General features: G+C 38.5%; 2 protein-coding genes across 13 annotated transcripts in view; both read right to left on the minus strand.

Moving 5' to 3' along the window:
- Positions 1 to 4,617: 4,617 nt before the first annotated feature.
- On the minus strand, positions 4,618 to 11,115 carry smpd2b (sphingomyelin phosphodiesterase 2b). 2 transcript variants are annotated; one of them, XM_011613659.2, is made up of 12 exons: positions 10,884 to 11,115; positions 9,965 to 9,997; positions 9,376 to 9,482; positions 9,166 to 9,262; positions 8,974 to 9,050; positions 8,384 to 8,477; positions 8,213 to 8,302; positions 8,044 to 8,126; positions 7,734 to 7,866; positions 7,549 to 7,653; positions 7,290 to 7,455; positions 4,618 to 7,069 (listed from the first exon to the last, which is right to left on the minus strand). In XM_011613659.2, exons 3-12 carry the CDS (start codon positions 9,423 to 9,425, stop codon positions 6,666 to 6,668), a joined length of 1,299 nt encoding a protein of 432 aa, XP_011611961.1. In that variant the 5' UTR covers positions 9,426 to 9,482; positions 9,965 to 9,997; positions 10,884 to 11,115; the 3' UTR covers positions 4,618 to 6,665. The 2 variants fall into 2 exon arrangements, with proteins under 2 accessions (XP_011611961.1, XP_011611960.1); XM_011613658.2 differs by lacking the exon at positions 9,965 to 9,997.
- A 2,165-nt stretch (positions 11,116 to 13,280) lies between these two features.
- The window catches only part of LOC101066377 (transcriptional enhancer factor TEF-5-like), a 29,820-nt gene continuing 17,950 nt past the window's right edge, over positions 13,281 to 25,150 (minus strand). For 4 of the 11 annotated variants that reach the window (XM_029826649.1, XM_029826651.1, XM_029826650.1 and 1 more), the window contains 12 exons: positions 24,650 to 24,714; positions 23,888 to 23,950; positions 23,681 to 23,743; positions 20,908 to 20,919; positions 19,042 to 19,167; positions 18,913 to 18,953; positions 18,767 to 18,831; positions 18,538 to 18,695; positions 16,744 to 16,917; positions 15,954 to 16,097; positions 15,711 to 15,863; positions 13,281 to 15,360 (listed from right to left, as the gene is read on the minus strand). In XM_029826649.1, coding sequence (XP_029682509.1) covers positions 15,247 to 15,360; positions 15,711 to 15,863; positions 15,954 to 16,097; positions 16,744 to 16,917; positions 18,538 to 18,695; positions 18,767 to 18,831; positions 18,913 to 18,953; positions 19,042 to 19,167; positions 20,908 to 20,919; positions 23,681 to 23,743; positions 23,888 to 23,950; positions 24,650 to 24,714 — 1,178 coding nt within the window. In that variant the 3' untranslated portion in view covers positions 13,281 to 15,246. The remainder of the gene's footprint in view (positions 15,361 to 15,710; positions 15,864 to 15,953; positions 16,098 to 16,743; positions 16,918 to 18,537; positions 18,696 to 18,766; positions 18,832 to 18,912; positions 18,954 to 19,041; positions 19,168 to 20,907; positions 20,920 to 23,680; positions 23,744 to 23,887; positions 23,951 to 24,649; positions 24,715 to 25,150) is intronic. The other 7 variants (XM_011613661.2, XM_029826653.1, XM_029826655.1 and 4 more) reach the window with 7 other exon arrangements.

The following is a 25,150-nucleotide window of genomic DNA, read 5'->3' on the forward strand; positions in this document are numbered from 1 at the left end:
CTTACTTCCAAAAGTCCTAAAAGCAGCTAACCCTGAGTTCAATTTCTTTAGTTTCCTTTTGTTAGTTTTTTTCCCCTAGAAGTTCTCATGCTCCCTATAAATCACACATCTGAAACCCTTGGTGGCCACACCTTAAAAGGGTTGTTTAAATCAATATAACACCTAATCAATGAAAAAACTAATTAGCTTCCACAGCAATCTAAGAAGAACCAGGACCACCACAACTAAAATGTTCATGCTTGGGAAAGGATTTTGTAATCTGATAACACTTTGAGAACCAGTTTTGGCCCCATGCTTCCCCCACCCATCACCCCATTTCCTCTCTTGTCCCTCCCTCCTTCTTGCCCCAGTTCTATTAAACATTAGGCTTAAACAGCAGGGTGTTACGGTGGCCATTTGGCTCCTTGTTGTGCTGCATCTTAAAATCCCTAAGGGGGAAAAAAAATTGTGATTCATCCTTTGCAGCTGTCACAGCTGGACTGCTGTAGTGAAGAATTGTAGCTTATTGTTGAATCAAAGTCTGTCACAAGCTAAACTCTGCTGTAGTGTGGTTGTTTTATATGTGCACTACTACATATAAGAGCCCACTAGCTGAAAGTCCAGCTAACCCATGATTTCAACTATTAATTTGTTATCATATGTGTCATCATCACTATGTCCCTTTTCTGCTTTATTGCTCCTTTGTTTCTGGACTGGTTTAGTAAAGCATAATTGCCAGTTGGACTAAGTTCACTCATATGTAGTTGCTTCAGCAAACAAAAATCAGAATTATTCTCACCACTCTCTGGACCTAAGAGCGTGGCTGAGACCACTGACTGTTTTAAATACTACTTTTATTGGGAACCCAGTCAAAGGAGCAGGAGGCTGGGAGATGCAGTTTGGCACAGGAGAATTCTGGATGAGGCACTGGAAGAGACAGAGAAGTAAACATTCCACAAGCATGTAAAAATTGTTGGTAATAGGGTCAGAATTAATCTAGTAATCTAGTAAACTCTGTAGCGTTGTAGAGGAAGAGATGCTTTGGAAGCCTCCCACAGAGACATGCAGGGAATTCCGCTGCCCCTGATTATTCCTCAAGGAGTTCTGCTGTACCTGCAGAGATCCACCACCCACACCTCCAACCTCTGATCCTTAAAGACAAGGAGAGACCCATCAAAACAGAAAAAAACATGCAGGAAAATAAAATATAATTGTGCAATATGATTGAATGAAGATTTTTGTTATAATGATTTTAGCCAAATCTGAAGATTTTCTCTTTAGTCCTGTGATCCTATATATGAAATGCAAGACACACAGCCTACTAGTTGTATTTTTATCGTTTAGAGGTTACAGAGTAAGTGTTAGTCTATTCTCAAGTCTATGATGGTAGAGTGAAAGAAAAATAGAAGTGTCTGCATTCAAATTTTTGCAGTATCAAATTTGAAAATTTCGAGTTTGGTCCATCATCCCACAAGCAAAAGTTGCAACATCTTTTGCAACTTGCAAGCATGATCTGTTCTTTCTTTCATACTATCCATTGATATACAGCATATATCAATGGATAGTATGAAAGAAAGAACAGATCATACTATCCATTGATATATGCTGTATATTGTTATTTCATCATCTCTCTCTGTGTGTGTGTGTGTGTGTGTGTGTGTGTGTGTGTGTGTGTGTGTGTGTGCATGCGTTCCGCTTAATTCAATACTTTCTAATTTAAGAACTCTCTCTTGTGGCATAATTTTAATCAGATAATTGGAGGCAAATTTAGAACTGTGGGTTAGACCAGTCTTTCCATATTGAAGATGTAAAGCATTGACATTGTAACATCTCACAGCTAAAAAGTATGAAAACATTTCGCAGGGACATCCTAGAATTGGTAATGACACCATAAAGTCCCATGTCAAGCAGGTGTTTATTGGGTATGAATTGTCTGGAAGTGTCCCAAGCATAGCTGGATCTCCTCCAATGTCACTGGGAAAACAGAATTCCTGCGCACCACTTATAGTTAACATAACTTCTTGAGATTCATGTTTGTTTTGTTTGCCTAAGTTGCAGTAAAATACAACAAGCAGATGAGTTAGCGGGGCCAATATGATAGAAAAATGTGCCCCCCGAGGCAGTGAAAATGAAAGCCATAAATCCCTGAAGCTCTCCGTGTGGCTGCCTAGGAGGGAGTCGGTCATACCAGAGAAGAAGGAAGCCGAGATGGAAAGCGAGGGAAGGGCAGACAGGTGTGCCATTAGCTGTAGTAGTGGGAGAAGATTTCACATCAGATGTTCAGGGTTACCTGGCATTCGATGCAGTGTAATAACTTAACTGACCAGAAGATGGCAGTAGCGGACCGGTCAGATAACTGGAGCAGCCTTCTGGATATTGACTTCATCAGTATATCATTAAAATCTTAATTTATTACCTCTTCTACAGACCGTCTCTTCCAGAGTTTAGAAATCCAATAGAGATTGTGGGATTGATTTATTTTAGTCATTCAATTCAAGTCAAACATGCTCTATATAATTTAGATGTGTTATACACAGACTGATGTGTTTCAAGTGTTTATTTCTTTGAATTATATAACGACAACACTGTGAAAAAAGACTCATAGTGCCACACCCTTTAGTTAATTAGGTAGCTAATTAACTCAACATACCTGAAAATTAACCTGGAAATAAACCTTCTCACACTTAAGGAATAAAAGACTGAATATTTTATTTTACCAAATAAAATATATTTTATTTGGATTGTGTTCTAGGTACGCTTTCCTCCTATAAGTGCTCCTCCATGAAAAAAAAAAAAAAAAACCCTTTGAGAATTTGACAACAACAGTTTAGCACAGTTACAAGCTTTTTCTGGTTGTGGCTCCTGCGGAAGGTAAAAGTACATCTCCCACTGGTTGAATTTGAGAATGTGATTCATATATTTCCAACAGCTTGTTTGGATTACTGCATATCTCATATATTAGCTGTTTTGTGCTTTACAGGAACCAGATTCAGCAGGTTGAAAATGTAACTCCTCACTGGGAAGAGAAAGGGGGACCACATCAGTCATGGCTTCCCTTCATTGGCTTTCAAATTAAATTTAAATTTAAGAGTGCATTATTTGTTTTAGAGTTGTTGCTGCCTCTTGTTTGTTTCTCTGTCATGTCTAAAAACAAGGTGTGAGCGAACCTTTTTTTTGGCTGTTCCCAACCTTTGGAACAGCCTGCGGTTAGATGTTTTATGTAGGTGTGCCCTGTGCACAGATCATTTCAAATGTTTGTTTCAAACACACCTCTTTGCACTGGCTTTTAACACAAATTGAGCTGACATTGTTTTGGCTTTTTTGTGTTTTATGTTGTTTTTTTAAATTGTTATAATTATTTTAATCTATCCCTTGTCTTTGAATGTGGTTGTTTTAAATTGATATTCAGGGGCCACAAACAGATCCAGGACATGAGTTTCAAGTATTGCATTTCTTGTGTTAAGCAAGTGAAAGATTTTACCAAATTCAAAACAAAGGCCAAAAGAAAGTCCAATATTTTTGGATTAAAGTTGGCATATTTTGTGTCAAATCAAGGTAATCAATGTCCCAGAGTTGGGAGAAAGAGTGTACATGCACAGAACCGAAGCCACTCTCAAGTGTTAAAGTTTTCAGGTCCAAGATGAGTGTAGTCCATTCATGCTTCCTTCGTTGAGCTTCATGGAGATGCTGATTTCATTTTGACAGCAGGACTTAACCAACACTGCCAGAAATACAAATACCTGGTTTAAAGCCCCTGTTTGATTGGCCCCAAAACCCTTCTGACCTAGATTCCAAGAGAATCTATGGGGTGTTGTAAGATGCCAAATTCAACAGTGCAAAAAAGTTGAAGACTGCTCTTAGAGCAAACTGGACTTCTGGAACACCTCACCACTGCCACAAACTCATCACCTCTTTTCAACATAACTACTTAAATTTACTTTAGATATACTAATTCTATGAGATGAATTAGCATACATTTCAATGATGGCCCTGTTGTATACGTCTGTGTGTAAAGGTATGATGATTTGAATATTTACACATTATTTGCATGCTGTCTTTCAATTGTATTCTCAATCGAGGTAAATACTTCTTATACAGCTCTATTTTTAGGGGGGAAATCCACTGAATTGTACTAAGGCAAAATTGTATAAATTGTCAAATTCCAGTTACTAGGTGTATCAATAATATTATGCCCAATATTCAATGGAGATGTTGCATGTCAAATATCATTTTTTGCTATTTAAGATAGCAGTCTTTTCTGGTTCCTGTGACACAACATCCGAGTGTACTGAAATGAATTTACAGCATTGCAATTGCAATGCGTACTTACACGTTTTTAGAGTGTGTACATGTACAATGTGTACATGTATATTTCCAGTGTGCATATTTCAAACGGTCTTTCATAGATTGGTGACAAACTGAAAATGCACCACACCCATGTTTATCGTTCCCTTGAGGGTGCACATGCACTGCCTTGCATATGGGACTCTGGCAGTCTGGCAGCCGTTTTCTCTGATGACCCGGCTGCCGCCTAAGTGTCATTAGTCATCCAGCATGTTGCATCTTGGCGTTTACCTCTCCCTTATGCTTATATCGTCCTCTAGTGTAGACAGCAGAGACTGAATTTACAGGAAACTGCTCTAGATTCAAATCTTTATTGGGGCTTTCTTCATAATCTGTAATTTCTTTTCAGATGGATGAACCCAAAGTATTTTACGACATTCAGTATCATAAAAGCATCATCATAAAATTAAAAACTACAAACACCGAAGAGGGAAAAAAAAGTAAAACATGATCACAGTTAGCATGTTGTAGACTTCAGTGTGTACACAAATACAGTTTATGAGGTCAGTCAGGTAACTGCACTAAATATGTTGAATATACTGTAAAACGTTAACACCAAATAAAGGATCGACAACACCAATCAGCCACAACAGTAAAATCACTGACAGGAGAGGTGAAATAAATAAAATCTGCAATATTTAAGTGGGAATGTTGTGACATATGTTAGCAACGAGGAGTGACTTGAGGAAGATTGTTAAAAGCCCAGACCAATTATGCATTCATAGAATGCGAGAGAACCACGGAAAAAACAGAGGCTCTGCCGGAACCAGAGGATCCACAGAAAAACCCTCATAAATCACATGTCCCAGATCCAATAGGTCAGAGGCAAACCTGGCTGGTGAGTTTCGATGTTGTGGCTGACTGATTTATTCAGTAGATTTCATATCATCAGCATATTCTTACCGTTTATCTGGAGTGATGATTGTCTGCAACATGAAAGAACGACTGCCTGACATAATATAACGTGAAAGCTGAGACATGCAGATAAAGCTTCTCCTTTTCTCTGCTGACTTTGCTCAAAAATAATAGGGAGTGCAAGAGGAAAATTCTTATTTTAACCAGCTGTGGCTTTTTCAGGCTTGTTACAACAAATAGATGAGATCACATGAATTAGGGTCATTACACGAGAGGTTACATTATTACCAATAAAAGTCTAGAAATGTGCACAAAAGGAAAGCTTCAATCCATTTCATGTGTATCAATCTTCAGTGCTTCTAGCATCCCTTAGCCTTCCGCATCTACATTTACATTAGCTGCAAGTCTTAAAGGTCCACTGCATAAACTTCTAATAGTCTAATTCCATAGCTTGAAAATCATATATAGAGGACTGTTTCTATTATGCAGAATAAAATCAATGTAATCAGTTTTTGGTGCACAAGTCTTATAATATATTATTATTGAAAGGGAAGAATATTGGAAAAATTGTGGACAACCCTCATATGTTCTCTAACAATCTTTATAATGCAGGGGGTTGGGAAAAGAAGCCACTGGGTCTTTTAACCTAATGTTACTTAAAAGATGGTCAAAAACCTGAATGAATAATGGGAACTTGTGCTTTTTGCTTCATTACAGGCATAGGTCGTGCAAACGATAAGGACAGGCACATTCATATCAGAATCTAGGAAAAGAAACTTGAAATTCAAAATGAGAGCTAATGTGATAATAAAAAAAACAATGGAATTTATTCGTGTATCTTATACTGTAAAGTTTGACAAAAAACACCCCGAACCTTAACTATAAATGTGAGCGGAGACCTTGTACGTTCGAAAAAGTGTTCTGCATTGAAAGTGCTACGGGTACAATATGACCTTTAAAGGAAAGTTAGATAAAAAAGAACAAAATAATAAACAAGTTGTGGAGTGCCTGCTACCAACATGCTACGTGCTTGTCCGGCATTATTTTCTGTTTAAATATGTCATTAGCTAATACAGACCCACACTGGCTGTGTGGTAGCCAACAAATAAAAGGAGAGTGATTAAAAAGTCAAAAACAAAAAAGATGGTCCCTAGAATCTATCAGAGGACGGAATGCAATTTAACCTGAGGCTTAAGGAAAGATAAAATGTGTTAAATACAGCTTTACTGCTGCACTATAAGATGATGCCAATGAATATGATTAACATGGAAATTATATCTAGATATATATTACAGTTTTAAATACAATGAATAGCCAGATTTCTAGCCTTGATCATGTGATTATTTAAAAATGTGTTCCACTATGTCCAACATAATTTTGCCCTGGCATTCTAAAAACATTCCTTTTAAAGCTGATATTTGTGTGTTCTTTAAAGCAACACATCTTGCCCCACATGGATACAGCATTATTTTTCTAGATCCAAATCATTAGGGCTCGAAACCCTCAGGAGGACTACGAAACTCACCGCCAAGCTCAGCCAAAGGAAAGCCCTTGAGCTTTGCTTGCAGACTACCAACAATCAGCCTCATCTGGTCTTCAGCTCCCTGAAGAGATTTCAGCTCCATGGTATAAAAGACATACAGCATTGAGGTGGCCAGCAAGATGGCAACACACAACGCTGCCAGCATATAGAAAGAGATGCGGGGGAAAGGCTGATCTGTTCCCAGGGCCAACCAAGAGACGGCGACAATAGCCAGCTCCAGAAAGAGCAGAGCCAATCCCATGACTGCAGTACGTGCTGTTGTGTAGCGCATCCTCTCCGCACAGTGCAAACCCACTTTAACCTCAGTGCGAGCCTCTGTGACCATGTCAACCAGTTCGGCCACTTTTCCTTAAAGATGGAAAAGGGTGTAAGACAAAAAGCAAGAGACATTAATGTGTTTTGAGGCATAAGTAATTCAAAAATTAGCTGTTTTGTGCTTTACAAGAATTTGATTCCTTGACTTTGAGTTTGTACGGAATTATCTGGATTTCTCAAGTTTAGTTTATGAATTTCAACATGGCTATAACTGTACTGTGACTCATTTTGATGGAGCAGAGTGCTAGTGTACCTGCGGAACTGTTATGACTTTCTGATAATGTGTCAGCTGGAGTGCATGCCTTCAACCTCAAGTGAGTTGTTACAGCTTCATGGTCAGAATATGGGAAAGGCTGGTCAGCAACAGAGCCTTTGGTGGTACACATGAAATCACAAGAAATGTCTGCCTTGGAAGAACCCTGTGGGTTCAAAAAAGAGACATGAATAAGCTTGATTGAAAAAGAATTCAATAATGGACTACAGATGCGGCATAACAGTAAACCTCTCCAGACCTTAAACAGGATGTAGTCGATGCGAATTCCCTTGTCAAAGGGCCCGAGCTCCTTTTTACAGATGAAAGGATTCTCTGGGATTAAAGTCACACCGTTCTCACACCCCTGCAACACAAACCAGGATGCAGATCCCAAACAACTCACGGACAATTATGTATACTAAAGTGTGAATACCAACTCCCTACATCAAATTTAGATGTCTCCAAATATGAGTCTTTGAGTCCAGTTGAAGTCCTCAGTAGTCTACAGCCAAGATCCTGGGGGTGCATGTTCAGGTCCCCACCTAAAATGACCACATCTGCTCCAGCAGAAGTGTGGCTACCAGGAGAAAAACATGCCAATCCATGACGTCAAGGCTTTCAAGCTTTCTTCAATTTTGTTTACACAGCAACAGTGTTTGAACAATGGAGCGAGTACTGAGGTGAAAGCAGTATATATGTACACAAGTAAACAAATGTAGCATTAAGAACTAAAGAATATGTGCACACACAGTACCGGACAAACTGCTGCAGCTCCCATGCCTGAACCACTCTGTGAGGCAGATAAGAATCTCTGTCTCTGCAGTACTCAGCATGCAGCTAAAACACAAACGGACAGCAACAGTTAATCAATAACTGAATATACTGCACAGATAGACCTCAGAGCTGATGTTAGAAACCCTTACATGAGTGACATAGACATTGGCAGTCAAGCTGCCAATATTTAGGATGGCCAGCCCGACAGCTTTACCTCCAAACCAGTCCCCATGGTGTGCCTAATTATTTTTAAAAAAATCAGGTAATAAGAGAGAAGAGGCTTTAACTTGCAGTTCCTGCAGTCAGCGACAATGACTTACCATATAAGGATAGCCATTCAGTGAATAGCGATAAAGTAATGCATCCTGGATTCTATGTTTAGAGAAAATGGCCAGTCCACTGCCGATGACTCCACTGCAGAATGACAAAAACCAAAAACTTGTGATTTGATGTGTACCACCAAAAAAGCAGCTCCAACAAGCTGATTAATGAATCACATTGCTGTGGATTATAAAAATCGATGTAAGTTTTAGTCTACCAGTTAATGTAGACTTGAAGACAAGCGTATTCCATCATTAATCTTTTTAATTAGGGCATGTTCCTCTGTCCCAGTGGGTCAAGGCCACGAAAGTACATTTTTTTCTGACACCAATGCAATTGAAAAGCCTTTGATGGCACCTGATTTTGTGGATCTTAATCTTAGGGTGCTTTCACACAGGCAGGATTTAAGTCGACCCACTTGAACTTTTGGACAGCGGGGTCGACAAAGCACGGTGCAGGGTGGGTAGCATGTTTTTCTTCTTGTGAAGGTGTTCGGTCTGCACCAGAATGTGTGAAACACTCTTAAGTGAGCCACTAAATGCTTCAGAAACATGTAAATGGACACAGTGACATAAGACTAAAAATATACCTTTTAAAGTAATGCGAGTAAGGATGACAACTGGACAGTTTCTGTTTCAAAAAGAGATAGTCTTTCTCACTCCAAACCTGAAAAAAAGACATCACTGCACTATTATCTACGATCAGGTGGTTCTCCACTGTAGCATGTCTGTTTTAACTGAATGTACATGCTGGAAGGGTATTCAAGAGAGGTTCCTCCAACCTCTTGCAGTAAGACAATATCATGCTTTTCCTTGCTCAGCATGTCTCCGATCATGGCATACCGCTGAGGAACGTGTTTGCTGAGATAACGGATCCCCCTTTAAAACAGGAAAAGAGAAAAGCAAGAACTCACTGTTCATTCACGTGATATAAGGTATAAGGAAATAAAAACTAACAATATTAGCAAACTTTGCAAGACCCGGCCACTGACCAGCAGTTAAGAGAGAAGACTCGCACACCGATAGAGTCTGTGCTAGCCATGTTTGTAGATCAGTGGTTAATGGAGGGTCAGTTCAGATGAAGGGACAGGGGCACCTCCTAATGTAAGACACACAAGTGATGAATAGACATCTTTTAAATATCCATTTAAATATCACCTCAATTGCATATTTAGGATCAAACCTTAAAAGGCATACAGTCACATGTTAAAATGAGTCATAGAAAAATATAAGAAGCTGCACACTAAGGGTAAGAAGTGCAAAGCAAGCAGATTTCCACCAGACTTCTAATTTCAGGAATTGATATGAAATTGAGAAACTCAACAGCCACAATAAATATGTTCACATGGGAGGCTGTACGGGATATAATGCAATTCTGGAAAAGAAGAATGAGATAATAGTCATATTTGAAAATGAGCAAAATAAAGTCTTTTTAAAAAATATAACATTGCAGGTGAGCTGACCAGAGGAGCCCCATTGTCATGCTGTGAAAAAATAAATTAGCTTTCATAAAATAAGCAGAAGACAGATAAAATTCACTTATTTCTCTGTGGGGATGGGGGGTTGAAACAATACACCTACCACAAACAGAGTGCTGACACAGCTCTACTCTGTCTGGAGAAAAAAAAAAGGGGTGACATGACAATGCAGTTGAAAGAACTGAGTGAGGTTGTGCACAGTCCTTTTGAAACCATATAATCTGTGATTCATTATGTTACAATACAAACAAAAAACAATATTAACTGTTATGACCGCCTAGAGCTATGTGCTTATGTGTGGGCCTCTCCCTTTTAAAACACCTCAAGGCTTTTCAAAGCAGGGCCTGGAGCGACAGAGGTGTACATAAAGCATCCAGGTTGATTTGACTTTGTTACATGTGTTTCTGTTGGTAGACATTTCTTTTTGGGGATTACTCAAGGCGCACACACAACCACCCATCCAGGATTTAAAGAAACAAGTATATAAAGCTGTATATAAAAATTCTTTACACCTTTGCAAATGTAACAGTTACTACATTTGTACAGTAGATCTACATCTACTGACAGCAGAAATAGACACTGCATCTTCCCTGAGTGAGAGCAGAGGTGGGTAGTTTTACAACCAGGTGACAGCTGGTGACATCGACACTGGACTTCAACCCATAATGAAGATTAAGCCATGAATTAGAGATTGAAGCCGGCCACGTCAATATTCTACATACGACCCATCTTGCACAGCCAAATACACAAAGACACAAAGTAGTCAAAATACATGATTGATGGAGAGCTAGGGGACCAAAATCTTGTTATCGTGAGAGATAGCTGGTTAATAAAGGCTGAGGTTACATTTATGGAACATGTTTAATATGCAGTATATACAACATGATACAGTGATGACAATGCATACAGCTTAATTCCAACATCAGATATAGTTAGATAGTATTTATTCACGACACATGTTCCACCACCTTAATAACCCGTTAGTTTATTACCTTCATAAGTTGTTAAACCACTTGACTTACCTCAAGTCGGTGGAGCTAACGGGACCAGACTGAGCACGCACAGCCTTTCAATGGCAATGTTGACTTTGTACCCACGACACTTACTGTTAGCATCCGAGCTAACTATTGTTGTAAAAGCTTTTCAGCTCAGTTGCTCTCTGAATTCGAAAACAGCTCGTCGGCATTTGAGAAAAAGAACACACACCGATGTTTCACCACTTTCGCCATTGCCTCAACTACGCAATATCCCTAGCTATATGAAGCGATGCAATATATTTGCTGTTACATCCGGTTGTAGTTTCATATTTCAAAATAAAAGCGCACAGAACAAATGGAGTTTTTAAAATGTAATTTTTAAACCGACCAATCAAAAAAATTACAAAAAGGTAATTACAACTATTTCCGGGTTGGATGTGGTAGAACTTTATAATGATAACATCCATCTGTCAAGAATATTATTGTATAATATTGATAACCCCCCGCCTGCACCAGTGAACATCCTGGGAACGGATGTTGACGTGGTGGAGTCCTACAAGTACCTGGGTGTTCACCTAAACAATAACCTGGACTGGACACACAACACAGACGCCCTGGTCAAGAAGGGCAACAGCAGACTGTTCCTGCTCAGGAGGCTGAGGTCTTTTGGAGTGCAGGGACCCCTCCTGAGGACTTTCTATGACTCTGTGGTGGGATCAGCCATCTTCTACGGGATAGTCTGCTGGTCCAGTAGCATCACGGACAGGGACAGGAAGAGGATGGACAGACTGGTAAGGAGGGCCAGCTCTGTCCTGGGATGTCCCCTGGACTCAGTGGAGGTGGTGGGAAATGGGAGGATGATGGCTAAGCTGTCATCCATGTTGAACAACACGTCCCACCCCCTACAGGACACCCTGGCAGCACTGGGCAGCTCCTTCAGTGAGCGGCTGCTCCACCCTCGCTGTGTGAAGGAGAGGTATCGCAGATCTTTCCTGCCAGCTGCTGTCAGACTGCACAATAAACATAACAACCGCTAACACAATCTGAATATTATATATTCTGATATGTATATTGTATTCACCCTCTGTACTATGTACAGGTACACAGAGGCCGAGTATCCATTTATCTGGATTATTGTAAATATTCACCCTCTTGTATATTCCATTTGATTTCTATTTGATTCTATCTTATTTTTCTCTGAGTGCTCTTGTTGCTGTTGTTGCACTGTAAATTTCCCCGTGTGGGACAATAAAGGATCTGAATCTGAATCTAATAATATACTCTATACATTATGCTATTAGAATGCCCAAAATAATCACAAAGTTTATTTCTTAAGGTCACTGTTCATGCTTTTTTAAAAGCAAAAATATATTTTGTCCTATGAGAAAGTAACAGTTTGCCATTGAGACCAAGTAAATAGTTGTTCCCAATAGCAAGAAACCTTAATACTGGATGAGCCTCCACAACATACAACAAAATTCTTTGACATCAAGTTTAAGCAATGTCGATCTGAGACCTCTACTTACCCTTATAAATCATTTGCCATCTCTTTACATTGTTGCTTTGATTTCTTTGCCTTCATCTCCTCACTCTTCATTCACAGATTAAAACTGTGAGGAAAATGCCATGCAGTTTTTTTTCCTTTATCTTCATCATCTCCTTTATATACTTGTTCATTTTGGGAAGCAGGTCATTTATAATCTGCAGTGCAAGTAGTTGGTGTATACAGTAGAGTGGTGTTTTGTAGTCTTAGGCTGACCTATATTACCCTTACTGCCAACAGTGTTCCATAAAGAAAGTTTCAGCACTTTCTAAGATCAAACTTGAGTTTAAGAATTTAACTTAGCACTAAAATAAGTAAAATTAAAAGCTAAATTAGGATTGTAATCATTATCAAAATAAAGGAAATCTACGTGCTACATGGCAATACATTTAAAGCCAATGACACTGGGTGACTGGAGTTCACCACAGAGGGACTCAACTCAGTGTTTAGCTGTTGCAATGCATGATGGGAATCTGAATGTTATCTGTTGTCTGCTGATGAGACATTGATGGACATTGTCCAGGCATTTCAAACTATTCTGTTATACTGTCCTCATCCAAGCACTGACAGGCGGTACCTTCAAACACAGACCTGAAGCTTAAGATATTTTATCCTTTGTGCTTAAAGCTACATTACATCAATGAATTTAAATCCTTCCAATTTGAACATATCTAGAGGGCTAAAAAAACATTCCTATTGCTGACATCCTCCAATTATCTTTAGAAATCTCTGGCGAGTATAGAAAGTTCTACCACACAACACAGGTGGTATTTTGGCAGCAAAATGGATTAATATAACATTTGCTGCTCATAAAGTAATGCCTGATCAGTGCTTAAAATTTAAATTGTCTCTTAGTTACATAAACACAATTTAAATTTGGTGAAAATAAAGGGACAAGACACATTTACAAACATGTTTAATAAGTTTTTTGGGGAATGAAATTACCCCCAAGGCACCATGCATCTTATTGTTAGATACATTTTTTTGATTACATAGTCCAACCTCTATTTTGAAGTATAAAATTGCAATGCAAATGTAACAAAGACAACAGTAAACCACCATAAGCCAAAAAAAAAACTGCCCACACCATTCAGAATATGATGCATTAGATATCTCATTAATAATTATCAAAGTCAGCAATCACACATTATTTTCAGTGAAGCATATGGCAAACACTGAAAGTCAAAAAAACAACAAAAAAGTTAACAAATCAAGAACAAGACATTTTGATAATGACAAAAAATGTATAAAAGATAGATTGAGAAACTTACAAGGGGAGTGTTATTGTATCTACCTTGTGTAAAATGACATTCTAAGCCAGGTGCAATTATTTTACTGTAAATAATATCTTAATTTTGAACTTAGATCTGAATAATTGTCCAATGAGCTACACAAAGCAGACACTAGTCGAGCAGGACCCACAAGACAACAATTGTTATAAGTCCTGCAACTTTTAACATCTCCATCAAAATGGAAGAAAAATCAGTACACATCTGATACCTCACCCTTCCCTCCCTCAAATATTTTGAATCCATCCCCATAAATAACAATCAATTGTCGTACTCCACAGCACAGAGACAACATATCTCATTGTAGACAATCATTTAATTTGATTTCCAAATGAGCTCATGTATAATGTCACAAAATACATAAATTTCAATGCAGCTTCTCTAAACATTACAGAGAAAAGTGAAGGAAACTGACTTCACAGCATACAATCTCTTTTTTAAACAAAAGAAACAGTGATTCTCTGTGTTGTTACTTGAGTACTATGTTCACCCTCCCCCCAAAATACTCCTATGTAACACATATTCCTTTAGCATCCACTGACTCACAGTACAGATACTTTCATTTTTAATTTCATTAGGCTACATAACTCAAGGCAGAAAATAAGCACTGCTGTTGCTTCCCCCCCACCCTCCCCTTTTTGATCTTTTAAGTGCAACTGAGCACACGTCTTCCACTAGAGAGAAATAACAGGGGATCTCATAAGGATGGCAAAGCCCTGATTTTGTTTCAGGCTAGCAATGGCACAAAGCATCCCTATTGTCATAGTTAGTTGCTTGTAAGACCTGATTTTAAAAATGTGTAACATTAAAAAAAACAACAACAACCTAGTACTGTAAAACATTAATCCATCTCACTGTACATGTGAATTGTAAAACTCGGGACAATTTTGCTTGTAAATCTACTGGCTACATGAAAATTACTTATCTAAACATTCCTCTCTTTTGCCAGAAAACCCCCCACAGATCTGAATCAGAGGTTTTATTTCCAATTTACTTTTGCCAAGACACGTGACGTAGTGTTTTCTATCCATTTACAAACAAGAGGTAGTAAGAAGGCGATCCAAAGTGGCAGACAATAATATACTCTTTGGAGAAAAGGCACTTGCTTTCCTTACAAACTATACCAAAACCACCTGGCTCTGCATTTGCCCCCTCCGTGGTCCTTTTCTTTCCCCCATTCTTATGATATACACTCCTCTTGTAGTCCTTTGGGCACCAAAGGAGTCGTTTCAACCCTAAAAACATTCTCGTTCCCTCGATAAAACGTTTCACGCTCCAACAGTTAACTCAAGAAAGTGACCCACTTCATGTAACGCATGCTTAAACACATGATTATAGATAGTATACAAAATTGTTGTTCTTCAGAATTTTTGTTGCCTGTCAGCACATTGAGATTTACGTTTCTTTTTTTTTAACCATTTTGAGAAAGACTTTTGTTCAAAGCATATAAAGTGTCCATGTTAGCTTGTACTAAAAGATTGTGTGTGTGTCTTTTGTTCCTGGATGGCTGAGTTGGATCAAGAGAGATTGTTGTCACGCATTTGTCAGGCTTTACTAAAACCTGCTCAAAGAGCTGCTAGTCTTTAACAAGTCTGTAGACGTGATATTGAGCTCCATGTTCACTTGTGGAAACCTCAAAAACAAATGCTATGCAGAGCAATGTCTCCTGGGTGTCCCGGTTCGTCACCACCTATGGGGGAAACATGAAATGACTTTAATAAGTTATTTAATAAGAACTGAGTAAGTAAAAACAAGCTCATAATAGCTTTTACACGTTCATCCTTTTTAGATTTAAATAAGAAAATTCACACATAAAACCTCTACAGTTTAACAAAATTATAGTTTTAACAGATTAGCTGTGAGGGATGTAACAATCCATCTATTTTATTAAAACAATAGATTCAAATTAATGAATTTGAGAGTTAATTTGAAAGTCCTGCACCATTCCTATAGTATGAATCATCAGATTCCACAAAAAAGCAAGAATAAGTATTGCATGTTTTTCTAAAAGGTCAAGTGAAGACAACAATTCAAATTCACCTGCAAAATAGTGAAGTTTTCAAGAACACTATTCATCATGTATTTTTCAGGCAAATGTTTGAGTTTGTGGATAAAGTTGATCATGTATTCACACATTGGGGAGCGGTGGATCCTATAAACGCATTTTCCTCCTTCCAGGCGGGCGTACTCTGTCTACAAAACACACAATCCATAGCAATGCCTTGAGTGAAAGTGGGGTGAAGCACACATTTCATGTTCAAATGCTAATTCGGCAGTTCTTACCTCTACTTTTTCAACGACCTGCTTCCCAAAAGAGCAGACTTTGGTTGAAACGGTGATTGTCATGTTCTCATGGCTACTGTATTGGCTGCTGACTCCGTAAAAAGAGCCGGGGCCGTCCTGCATGCCGCTGCTGTTTAGATCCGCCTGTAGAGGGCGCACAATAAATCAGATGAACACCGATGATGGCAAAACAACTGCAAGATTCCATTCATAGGACGCAGGCCTTGTCTTGTGAACTTCTGGAACATATTTCTGCCCATGTAGGTCAAGGTAAACTGCACTATTGACTATCTAGCTGTCCCAAGTTTGCACACAAGTCGGGTCTGATGTATAGAGCAAATATATTTCCAGTAAACTTGGAGCGGCAAGTTGTAAACTTTGAATTGGAACAGTTCTTGGGCTTTAACTGATGATGTTTCACAAGATCATGAGAACACAAGGACCAACAGGTACACATATGGCCGTATTAAGTTATACCAAAGGATTTTCTCTTTTGGTGCAGAGAGTTAAACCATAGAATACACTTCTGACAGATGCCAGTCAGTTTGCATTCACCTCTGCGTAATCTTAAATTATTTCTCAAATCAAATAAATTATTATTCTGTGTTTGGTACGATAATTATTACTCTGTAAGCTCAAAGGATAAAATGAACACAAAATATATATGTGAAGCAGGGACAAAGAAAAAAGGAAAATTAAATTTCAAGATTAAGAATTTTAAAATTAAGATTTGCGTGATGTGTGATATGTTTTTTCTCTTACTAACTAGTGTAAAAGATCAACAACCCACCCAGAATTTAACAAGGAAGAACGCGTTCTGTGGGCCTTTCTCGTAAAGCTCTTTCAGGCCGCCTTTCTTCTCAGGGAACTTGTCGTAGATCTGCCGGATGTCCACAGCTTCGAGCAGGGGGTCACTGTAGGAGGGGTTGGTCTGTCCAATGTGAACAAACAGGTGTTTGCTGTACTGCAATGGAGAGACAGAGAGGAGACAAAAAATGAACACGAGCCGCAGCGATTTTGGCAAAAATAACAGGTGTCTGTAGTGTTGTAAAGCCTTTGCCCCTTCTTCAGGTATTCCTTATACCTGACATCTTCCTTTTTTTTTCTTGCCTCCGGAAAAAAATAAATGACAGATGCCCTTTATTCAAATGTTATAGAGAAGAAACCTACATAACTGCTGATAAGCTTGGCTCAAATGAACAGGTGAAGCCAGCCCACATCTGTCTGAAATTGATTTTAAGGGACAGCAATAACAATGATGTTGTATGCTAATGTTTAACTATATATTCATCATTTAAAGAGCTAAAGTACCTTTGCAAATTCTTTGAGGCCTAACAGAGAGTCAACTCGAATGGTGAAAGAAACAGGAAGACGTGTGGCCACCGATTATCTTGGTGGAGTTGAGACTATTTATAGTCCTACTAGACCAAACGGCTGAATTGGGGAGTTTCATTAAAAGCCGTCATGATAGTAAATGATATGATGATCAGACGAATCATTAGGGTCACATGCCCCACGAGAGAGAGTGATATGTTTACACCCAGATCTGAATGGACGTTTACCTGTTTTGGGACTGTACTGTGCACACTGGTGTAGTTGAATGAAAGCTTGTGTCTTAAGCCTCCCCTTTTGTTAAAGGATAGGTGTTTGTGCCTGACACAGTCTTCTTTTATCCCTCTTTCACCTCTTCTCTGGCTTTAACGTTCATGTTGCTGTCCTCCATGCTGCAGGTGAAAAGCTGACTGTCTTTGCTTCCAACACAGGGATGCAAGTAAAGACAGGCAACAGTGAAGGAACCCACTATATTGTCTTTGTCAAATTTTATTTTGTTGTTCTTTTGGGCAAAACATTGTGTGGTGTTTTGCCAACCAACTGGGCTTGGATACTGGCAAGATGCTTATGCAACCTAGTTGATGCTGCTGACAAAAAGTCTGATGGGGACCTCTTCTGGGAAAATTGCTCTTTTCTTTTCCCAGCTGTTTAAAGAGGTTATTTACTCTCTTCTGGATGTGGTGGTGTGCGCCCACACTCACATAGAAGAGACCCCTTAACTAACATCTATGTTAATTTAAAATTAATATGGTTTATATGGGAACGCTGATCAATTGTTTAAGTTCTGATTTTTTATTTGAAACCCAAACTCCATCGCATGCATATTTAGGTTATCATGTATATCCTGGAGTTGGAGACAGACTCTTGTTGTATGCTCACTGCCAGTGTTGTAGTTATCCAATGAGCTATAGATAATCATTACAATTTTTCATGTCACTTGTTACTGCAAAGTTGAAAAGAAAATATTGTCTTGTTTGAAAAAGCAAGACAATAAGCCAAATGCAAAAAAGTCTTTATTTTGCAATAAAAACCTACATTACAGAAGGACACATCTGCCATTGTGGCTATAATAAACCTGAGCAGAAAGCCACCGTTCCTTGCTACATAAGAACAAATGTGCAGACACATATGATCATTTGCACTATGCTGTTAAAAGAGCAGCACTGCAGTGTCTCCTTAAATATCCACCGTTTCATCCACGCTCAAACACATGCCCTTAAAGCGGCTGATGCAGAGACATGTGTGAACTCACATTGTCTGGATCTCTCTGGACCTCCATGAAGGCTGAGTACTCCAGCATCCGCAGCTTAGAGGAGGCGATAGTCCGGTCCTGCCACACTGGCACAGCAGTAGCGGTTGGTGCTGGAGGAGGTGCCAAGGGCTCATAACCTGAATTTTGGACACACACAACTATTTACAAAATAATAACTCCAGTTAATTTTTTAAGACATTTGAGGAATAGGTTTTAACTTGGCACCTACTTGATATAGGCTGTGGTACAGGACCTGATAGGCTTGGGTATGGAGGCTGTGCAAAAGGTTTGATACTGGAAGAGAATAAATCAGCTTTGATTCACAAAAATGCCACCACAAGTGAACCTGTTTGTTCACAACATGGGTTTACTTACTCCTGAGAGGGTCCAGGCTGTCCTGGGATGGGAGGCCAGAACTAGAAAGAAAAGCGCAAAGTTTTAATTGTGTGGCCGTGGATTAAGCAAAAGCAGAGAAGCTGTACAGGAACTGAAAAGTGGACTCACTCTGGCTGGTTGGTAGGGGGCAGGAGGCAGTGGTGGAAGGTGATTCTTTATTATACTTGGGGAAACAATCTGTGCAGATGACAGTGACGCCATATTCTGCAAGGCTTTGTCTTTAGATGCCTGATCCTGTGAGGACAAAAAGGGGGAAAATGGACTTAACCAAAAGGTGGCATCATAACTCAATACTGCACTACTGTGAACAACTGAGTGAGATATACCGTAATTTCCGGACTATAAGCCGCGTCTTCTTTCCTATACTTTAAACACTGCGGCTAATTCTATGGTGCGGCTTATTCATGGTTTTTTTTGTGGCGCACTATCACAACAATTGTGAATCAGTCATTTTTACTAACTCTCATCAACCTGGAAAATACTAGAAGAAAAGCATATGATGCGGCTTTTAAGTTAAAAGGGATCACTCTGACGGTTGAAGAAGGAAATCGAGCTGCCGCATATAATCTTGGCATACATTATGGTAATCAATGGGGAGAAGGTGGAGACGCCAGCCTGAAGAACTGATCCAAAGCAAAAAGACGACAAAAGCTTTTAGAGGTAAACAACGCAGGTGGCCCGAGCTTGAAAACGTTCTGGAAGACTGGGTCAACACACAGAGAGCAGGCGGCTGCGGTGTTTCCGCTGTACAAATCAGATGGAAGGCAAAAGCAATCGCCACCGCGATGAAAATAGAAGATTTTAGAGGTGGGCCATCCGGGAGTTTTAGATTATTCATTGTTTGAGTAAAAAAGCATAAACAACATCATTTGTGTGTAGCTGATACAAACATATATTTCAAGGTAGCTGCATTACAGACACGGTTAGAAAAAAAATCATTTACCGGTACAATTTATTTATGTTGCCAAGCGGATTAAATTAAAAGAAAAGTTAAAAAATCCTGACGTGATGAAAATTGGATTTAAGGTCTCTGTATAAACATACAAGTGAAAAGAGTGGCTGTTGTTTCTTACCTGTCTGTCACTCGTCAGTGACTCGTCTCTTACGGTAATAAAAACATATACCGGTACTGAATGTTTTCAATCTAATTTTTCATATTACTACGTGGGATACCTGCGGCTTAAAATCCGGTGCGGCTTGTATAAGTACAAAATTGATTTTCTTTCTAAAATTAGATTATGCGGCTTTTAATCAGGTGCGCTCTGTAGTCCAGAAATTACGGTAAGTGCAATGAAGAGATAAGCTGTGAAAAAGAAAAGGAAGTTTGAGCACACAGACCACTGTCAAAATGAAATAAAATCAGGGATTTGACAGTGTGTTATCAATGAAATCACTGTTATTAGAGAATACATAGCAAGCACACATATATAAGTTTATGTATGTACTGTACATATACATACTGTTTACTGTACATTCGTAAAGAAATAATAACTCATGTATGAGCAACTGACTTTCACTACTATCTGTGAGGGTGGGTTGGGGAATGTAAATCATCCAATTACCAGCATGAGGCTTAATAATTGCTTCCTTATCCTTACATTTGGTATACAGAAATGGTTTGAAGTGGGTGAAATTCCCTTTTAATAAAACTGAGCTACAACTGTAACAACTCAAAAAGCAATAAGGAAATGTTATAATCTGACAACTGTGAAAACAAAAGCAAGATCCCAAAACAGAGTGACACCTTATTCAAAGCAAGCAAGTCTTGTAAGTGTTGTACTTTCACAAAGAACAACGGCACTCAAAGCATAGCTGTTTGCTAAGCAATGCTTTAGTAGAGCACAGCGATGAGATAAAGTGCCATGCCAGCAGAGGGCAGTAGCAAGGGGACAGTGGACTAGCTCTGCCATTCAAAGGTCGCGGGAAATGGGTGGCAGGTGGCAGTGAAGCATATTACAAACCAGATTCACTTACCAAGTTCATTGCCTAAATCAGAAAAGAGAAAAAAAAGATTAGTAGCTGCACAATAGGTGCAAATACTTCAATTTCCAGGATGATCCGGAAACACTTTGTTCTGGTTGATGTGATGCAATTTTGTAACACTATGAGGCATTTTTCAAATTAAATCAAATTTTACTAGACAGTAGCTAGTAAAGTAAGTTAGAAAAATGTCTGTGTGTCTTTAATTCAGGCTAGATTCAAGTTAGGGTAGCTATAGCAAAACACCTATAGAACTTGAGAGTGTTTGTCTGAACTATCCTCAGAACAATATGGGGGAATGCTGTAGATATGAGAAGATTCCCACATATACACCTTATAAGCACGGTCCTGTAAGAGCTTTTGGATGTGCAGCTCATTATTGTTATCATAAATTGCTGTTATCATACTTTGCTTTTAAAACTTACAATTAAATTCTTTTGAGTTAACTTTCATTTATTCCTGTGCTTCTACCTAAAAAAAATATGAACATAAAAAACTGCTCTAAATTGCTTACAGCAGATTCGATACTGTACCTGCATTCTTGTTTACATACCATCTTAAATTACACTGACTTCAGTTCAAAACCCATTTCTTTAATTTTTTTTTTTTAACTTGATTTGATTTGAGTGCTTTACTGAATTTTAAACTTGCTTGTCATTGCAGTGAATCATTTTAAAGGTTCAAACAGAGCCTATAAAATAAAGAAGGATTCATCAGGCATTTTCTTCATGGCTTACCACATCCCAGAATCTCATAATTTCTATTGAGTGGCATTCATATCATCACCTCTTATTGTGTTTTTCTGCTTCAATTTTCTCCTCATAGCAAGAGTCCAACAGAATATTCCATCTTAATATATATCAGAGCCACTCTACCAAGATGTTAAGGTAGACGTTTGTTAGTCGATGATGGCTCTGATAACTGGTTTGTATTTTAAAACAGTACCACCATAATAAAAATGATATTATTTTTAGACAAAAATTACCTCATATTATAATGACCATTATTATCAGTCATTTTGTAAATATTATCACAAATATTTTGCCAGTAATTTTGGCCATAAACATTTTCTTAGAAAGCAGGGAAGCTAAACCAAATTACAGACAGCCTTCTAGTGTAGTATCATCTCTTTGAATAAACTCAAGATGAAAGGATATAATGTACAAGCTTTTTGTTCTGGCTGTATGTTCTAAAACCATTTTCAAAGTCACAGTTTGATAAGTAATATCGTGCTGCTGTACAGTTTAACTTCCACTGGAAAGTTATTCTGTATAAAATAACTGAAGTCAATGGTAGTGCTTCAGAAACAACCAACTATGTGTTATTTATACCAGAATATGCAAAAATCAAACAGAGAAGTAGGCAGAATGATGAGCGGCTAGAGGATTCTCAAGGAGTCGAAGGATGGATTTATGACAGAACACTACTACACACAAACATGTTGAGGTAACTATAAGTAGAAGAGAGATTTTTAGGGAAAGAAGAAGTCTGAGGGAAGTAGAGTACACTGTAAAAGTTGGCAGCTACTGAAGTTAAGTGGCCTGTTGACCTGCGCGGTGCACTGTGACAGCAAGTGTAGCATTCCTTAAATAGCAAATCTACTTTAAATCCAGAGTGATGAGATGAATCTAACAGCTTTTCATGCAGTTCTCACAATTCTCAGCAGTTGATGAGGAAATGTTGGTCTGTTTGTATACTGCATGCATGCTACAGAGAGAGGACTGTAGTTCTGCTGAGGTAAATTCCGGTTTCAGTTTCATTTTTTGCCAAGCTCCATTTTGTTAATAAAAGAAAACGGCCTTGAATTGCAGTTTTTAAGCTATCTACAATGTCATTTATTCTAAAAAGAACCACTACTGTCATAAATAAAATAATAAAATTGAAATAGTCAAATTGACATTATTGATATTCTCAAAAGGAAAAGTGACCAATTAGAATTGTCCACATCTTAAATTAGGAGTAATCAGTAGTAGATATATTTCTACTATCTAGTTATAAACCATGAATATTCAAATACGTTTTATTGTTTTAAATTACCTGCTTTGGCAAAACATAAAAGCAGGTCTTAGGACAGAGTTCTGACAAGGTTAAACTGTTGGATCCTGCAAATGAAGAACCAGGACTGAATAAACAGACTAAAATATTACATTAATTGTGCATATATATATATATATAAAGGACACACGTGATATGTCCCATCGAACTGTGGAAAACTTTGGCATTAAAGATCAGTTAGTTGGGGGAGATGATGGGCATCTATACGAAAATTCACATGACCCAAAGCAAAACCAAGGCAAACTGAATTTAATGCAATTTCATGTTTGACATCAAACATTTTACCATTTATTCCATGGATATTTAATTTAATCATGATTATTATTCATATTTGTTGTTTCCTGAATGACTGGCCTGAGCTAATATGCCATGCCAATGTGGCCTGTGCGCAAATCGAAGACAGCAATTTTGCTGACTTTGAACTCTGCTGAGTCGAAACACAGTTACAGATATGTGCAATTGTTGGTTAGACTTGGTGAAACATTGGGTACCTCTAACTCAGCTGTACATTGCGGGTGTCTCCAATGATAAGCTTTCACATCAAAATTGTGGTATCAATATCCAGAATGCTAATTGTGGCAAGTCAAATTCAATCATCAAATGTTAAAAGGGTTTGCCATATAAACAACTGATGATAAATTATAACAACCTAGCATGTTAGTGCAAAGCCAAGCATTATACAGCCCCTTTGTGCCCGCGGTGAAGCGCATACCTTTAGCTTTGACTGGATCTCGCGAGATTTTCTCCGGGCGAGAACCTGCAAGTGGCTAGAAACCTGCACAGAAGAATAGCCAAGAGTAGGGAAGAGGAAAAGAAGACAGAGAGAGAAAAAGACAGGGGAAGAAAGGGAAAAGCCGTAACCAAAAGCGGAAAGAGACGCCCTGTCCGTGTCGCCCAAAGGCGGGTTCGCAGCACCTACCTTTATACCCGCCTGGTATTCACGAACTTTCTTCCGTGCTAACACCTGTATGTGACTAGACACCTAAAGGGGTGTGAAACAGTTCTTGAGCATACAAAACAAACACAATCTCCGATAACTCAAGCTGTGCAGACTTGCACACATTCATAAACAGAGGTAACACTATGAGGTGGATAGTGCTCATGCAAATATGAAATTAATGTAAGTATTAACAAACGCTGAATATACAAATATACGTATATAACAATACCTCCGTACCAATCCTTTTGCTGTGTATCCAAGAAGCAACAAGAAAAGTCAATGTTTTTGATTTAATAATGGCAGATACAATATTATACAAGATATTATCTAATACTGGATTGACAACCCAGCGGCGCTGTGCAGAGATGAACATGAATGTGGCAAGCTGGTGACACTGTTGGTGTCTGAAATGGCAGTTGCAAATCAAATTAAAATTTTGCTCGTTGCTCATTAAATGGAATCATGGAAAGTGTGGGACAGCTTTTTTCCAGTTTCGATTCTCCTCTATAATAGTGAGAGGATAAGTGAATGACTATTCATGTTGACTGAATAATGCCTTTAACACATAATGACAGCAAAATTGAAGATCAGACTTTTCGCCTGAGGTCATAGCGTTTATGGTTTATAAAAGCCAAAAAAAAGATTAATGGAATCTAGAAAGCCAAAAAAATAATGTGACAATTTGAAAATAAAAAGTGGCTACAGTGATGGACAAGTCTCAGCACAATATAACTTAATTACCTGCTTTCTTGTGCGAGTTTTGCCCGTCCTCAGCTTGATGTATCTTGCTATCAATTCATTGCGACCTGTCACAAGAGGGGGGGAAATTAGGTTAATATTGAAGAAACAGATGAAAAGAATTCTGTGCTGATGCTTAAAATTAGACATAAGGTGGCACTGTTGTCAAATTCTACGACTAATTTCTTTGTCAGATGAACGGCAGTACACTTTCCAACATGGTTCTATTCACCCTGGTCTGAGGTTAAAGGCAGATTTCTTCTGATTAATTTTTTTGAATTTTTCCTTTTCTTTCACTATAAACAGCCAAGTTAATTGTGTTTTGAGTCACACCTGCCTATTGTCTGTTCATGTGGCCATAACTACAGATTGCTCAGACAACAGAAACTGGTTTTTGTGACCTAACATCTCCACTAGAAATTCTGCACAAACAGGTTATGCAGAGAACAGGCTTCTGTCCCTCTGTGCTCATCTTTATAGTCACTGAGGTGCGAGAGAGAGGGA

This window comes from Takifugu rubripes, chromosome 19 (genome assembly GCF_901000725.2).
Source record: "Takifugu rubripes chromosome 19, fTakRub1.2, whole genome shotgun sequence".
Taxonomy (NCBI): Eukaryota; Metazoa; Chordata; class Actinopteri; order Tetraodontiformes; family Tetraodontidae; genus Takifugu; species Takifugu rubripes.

Coding starts and splice junctions, on each gene's coding strand:
- smpd2b (XM_011613658.2), bottom strand. CDS start 9,425: ATGGCTAGCACAGACTCTATCGGTGTGCGAGTCTTCTCTCTTAACTGC. Junction 9,263..9,375: donor GTCTTCTCTCTTAACTGCTG/GTCAGTGGCCGG, acceptor CCTGTTTTAAAG/GGGGATCCGTTATCTCAGCA. Junction 7,456..7,548: donor TCGACTACATCCTGTTTAAG/GTCTGGAGAGGT, acceptor TTGAACCCACAG/GGTTCTTCCAAGGCAGACAT.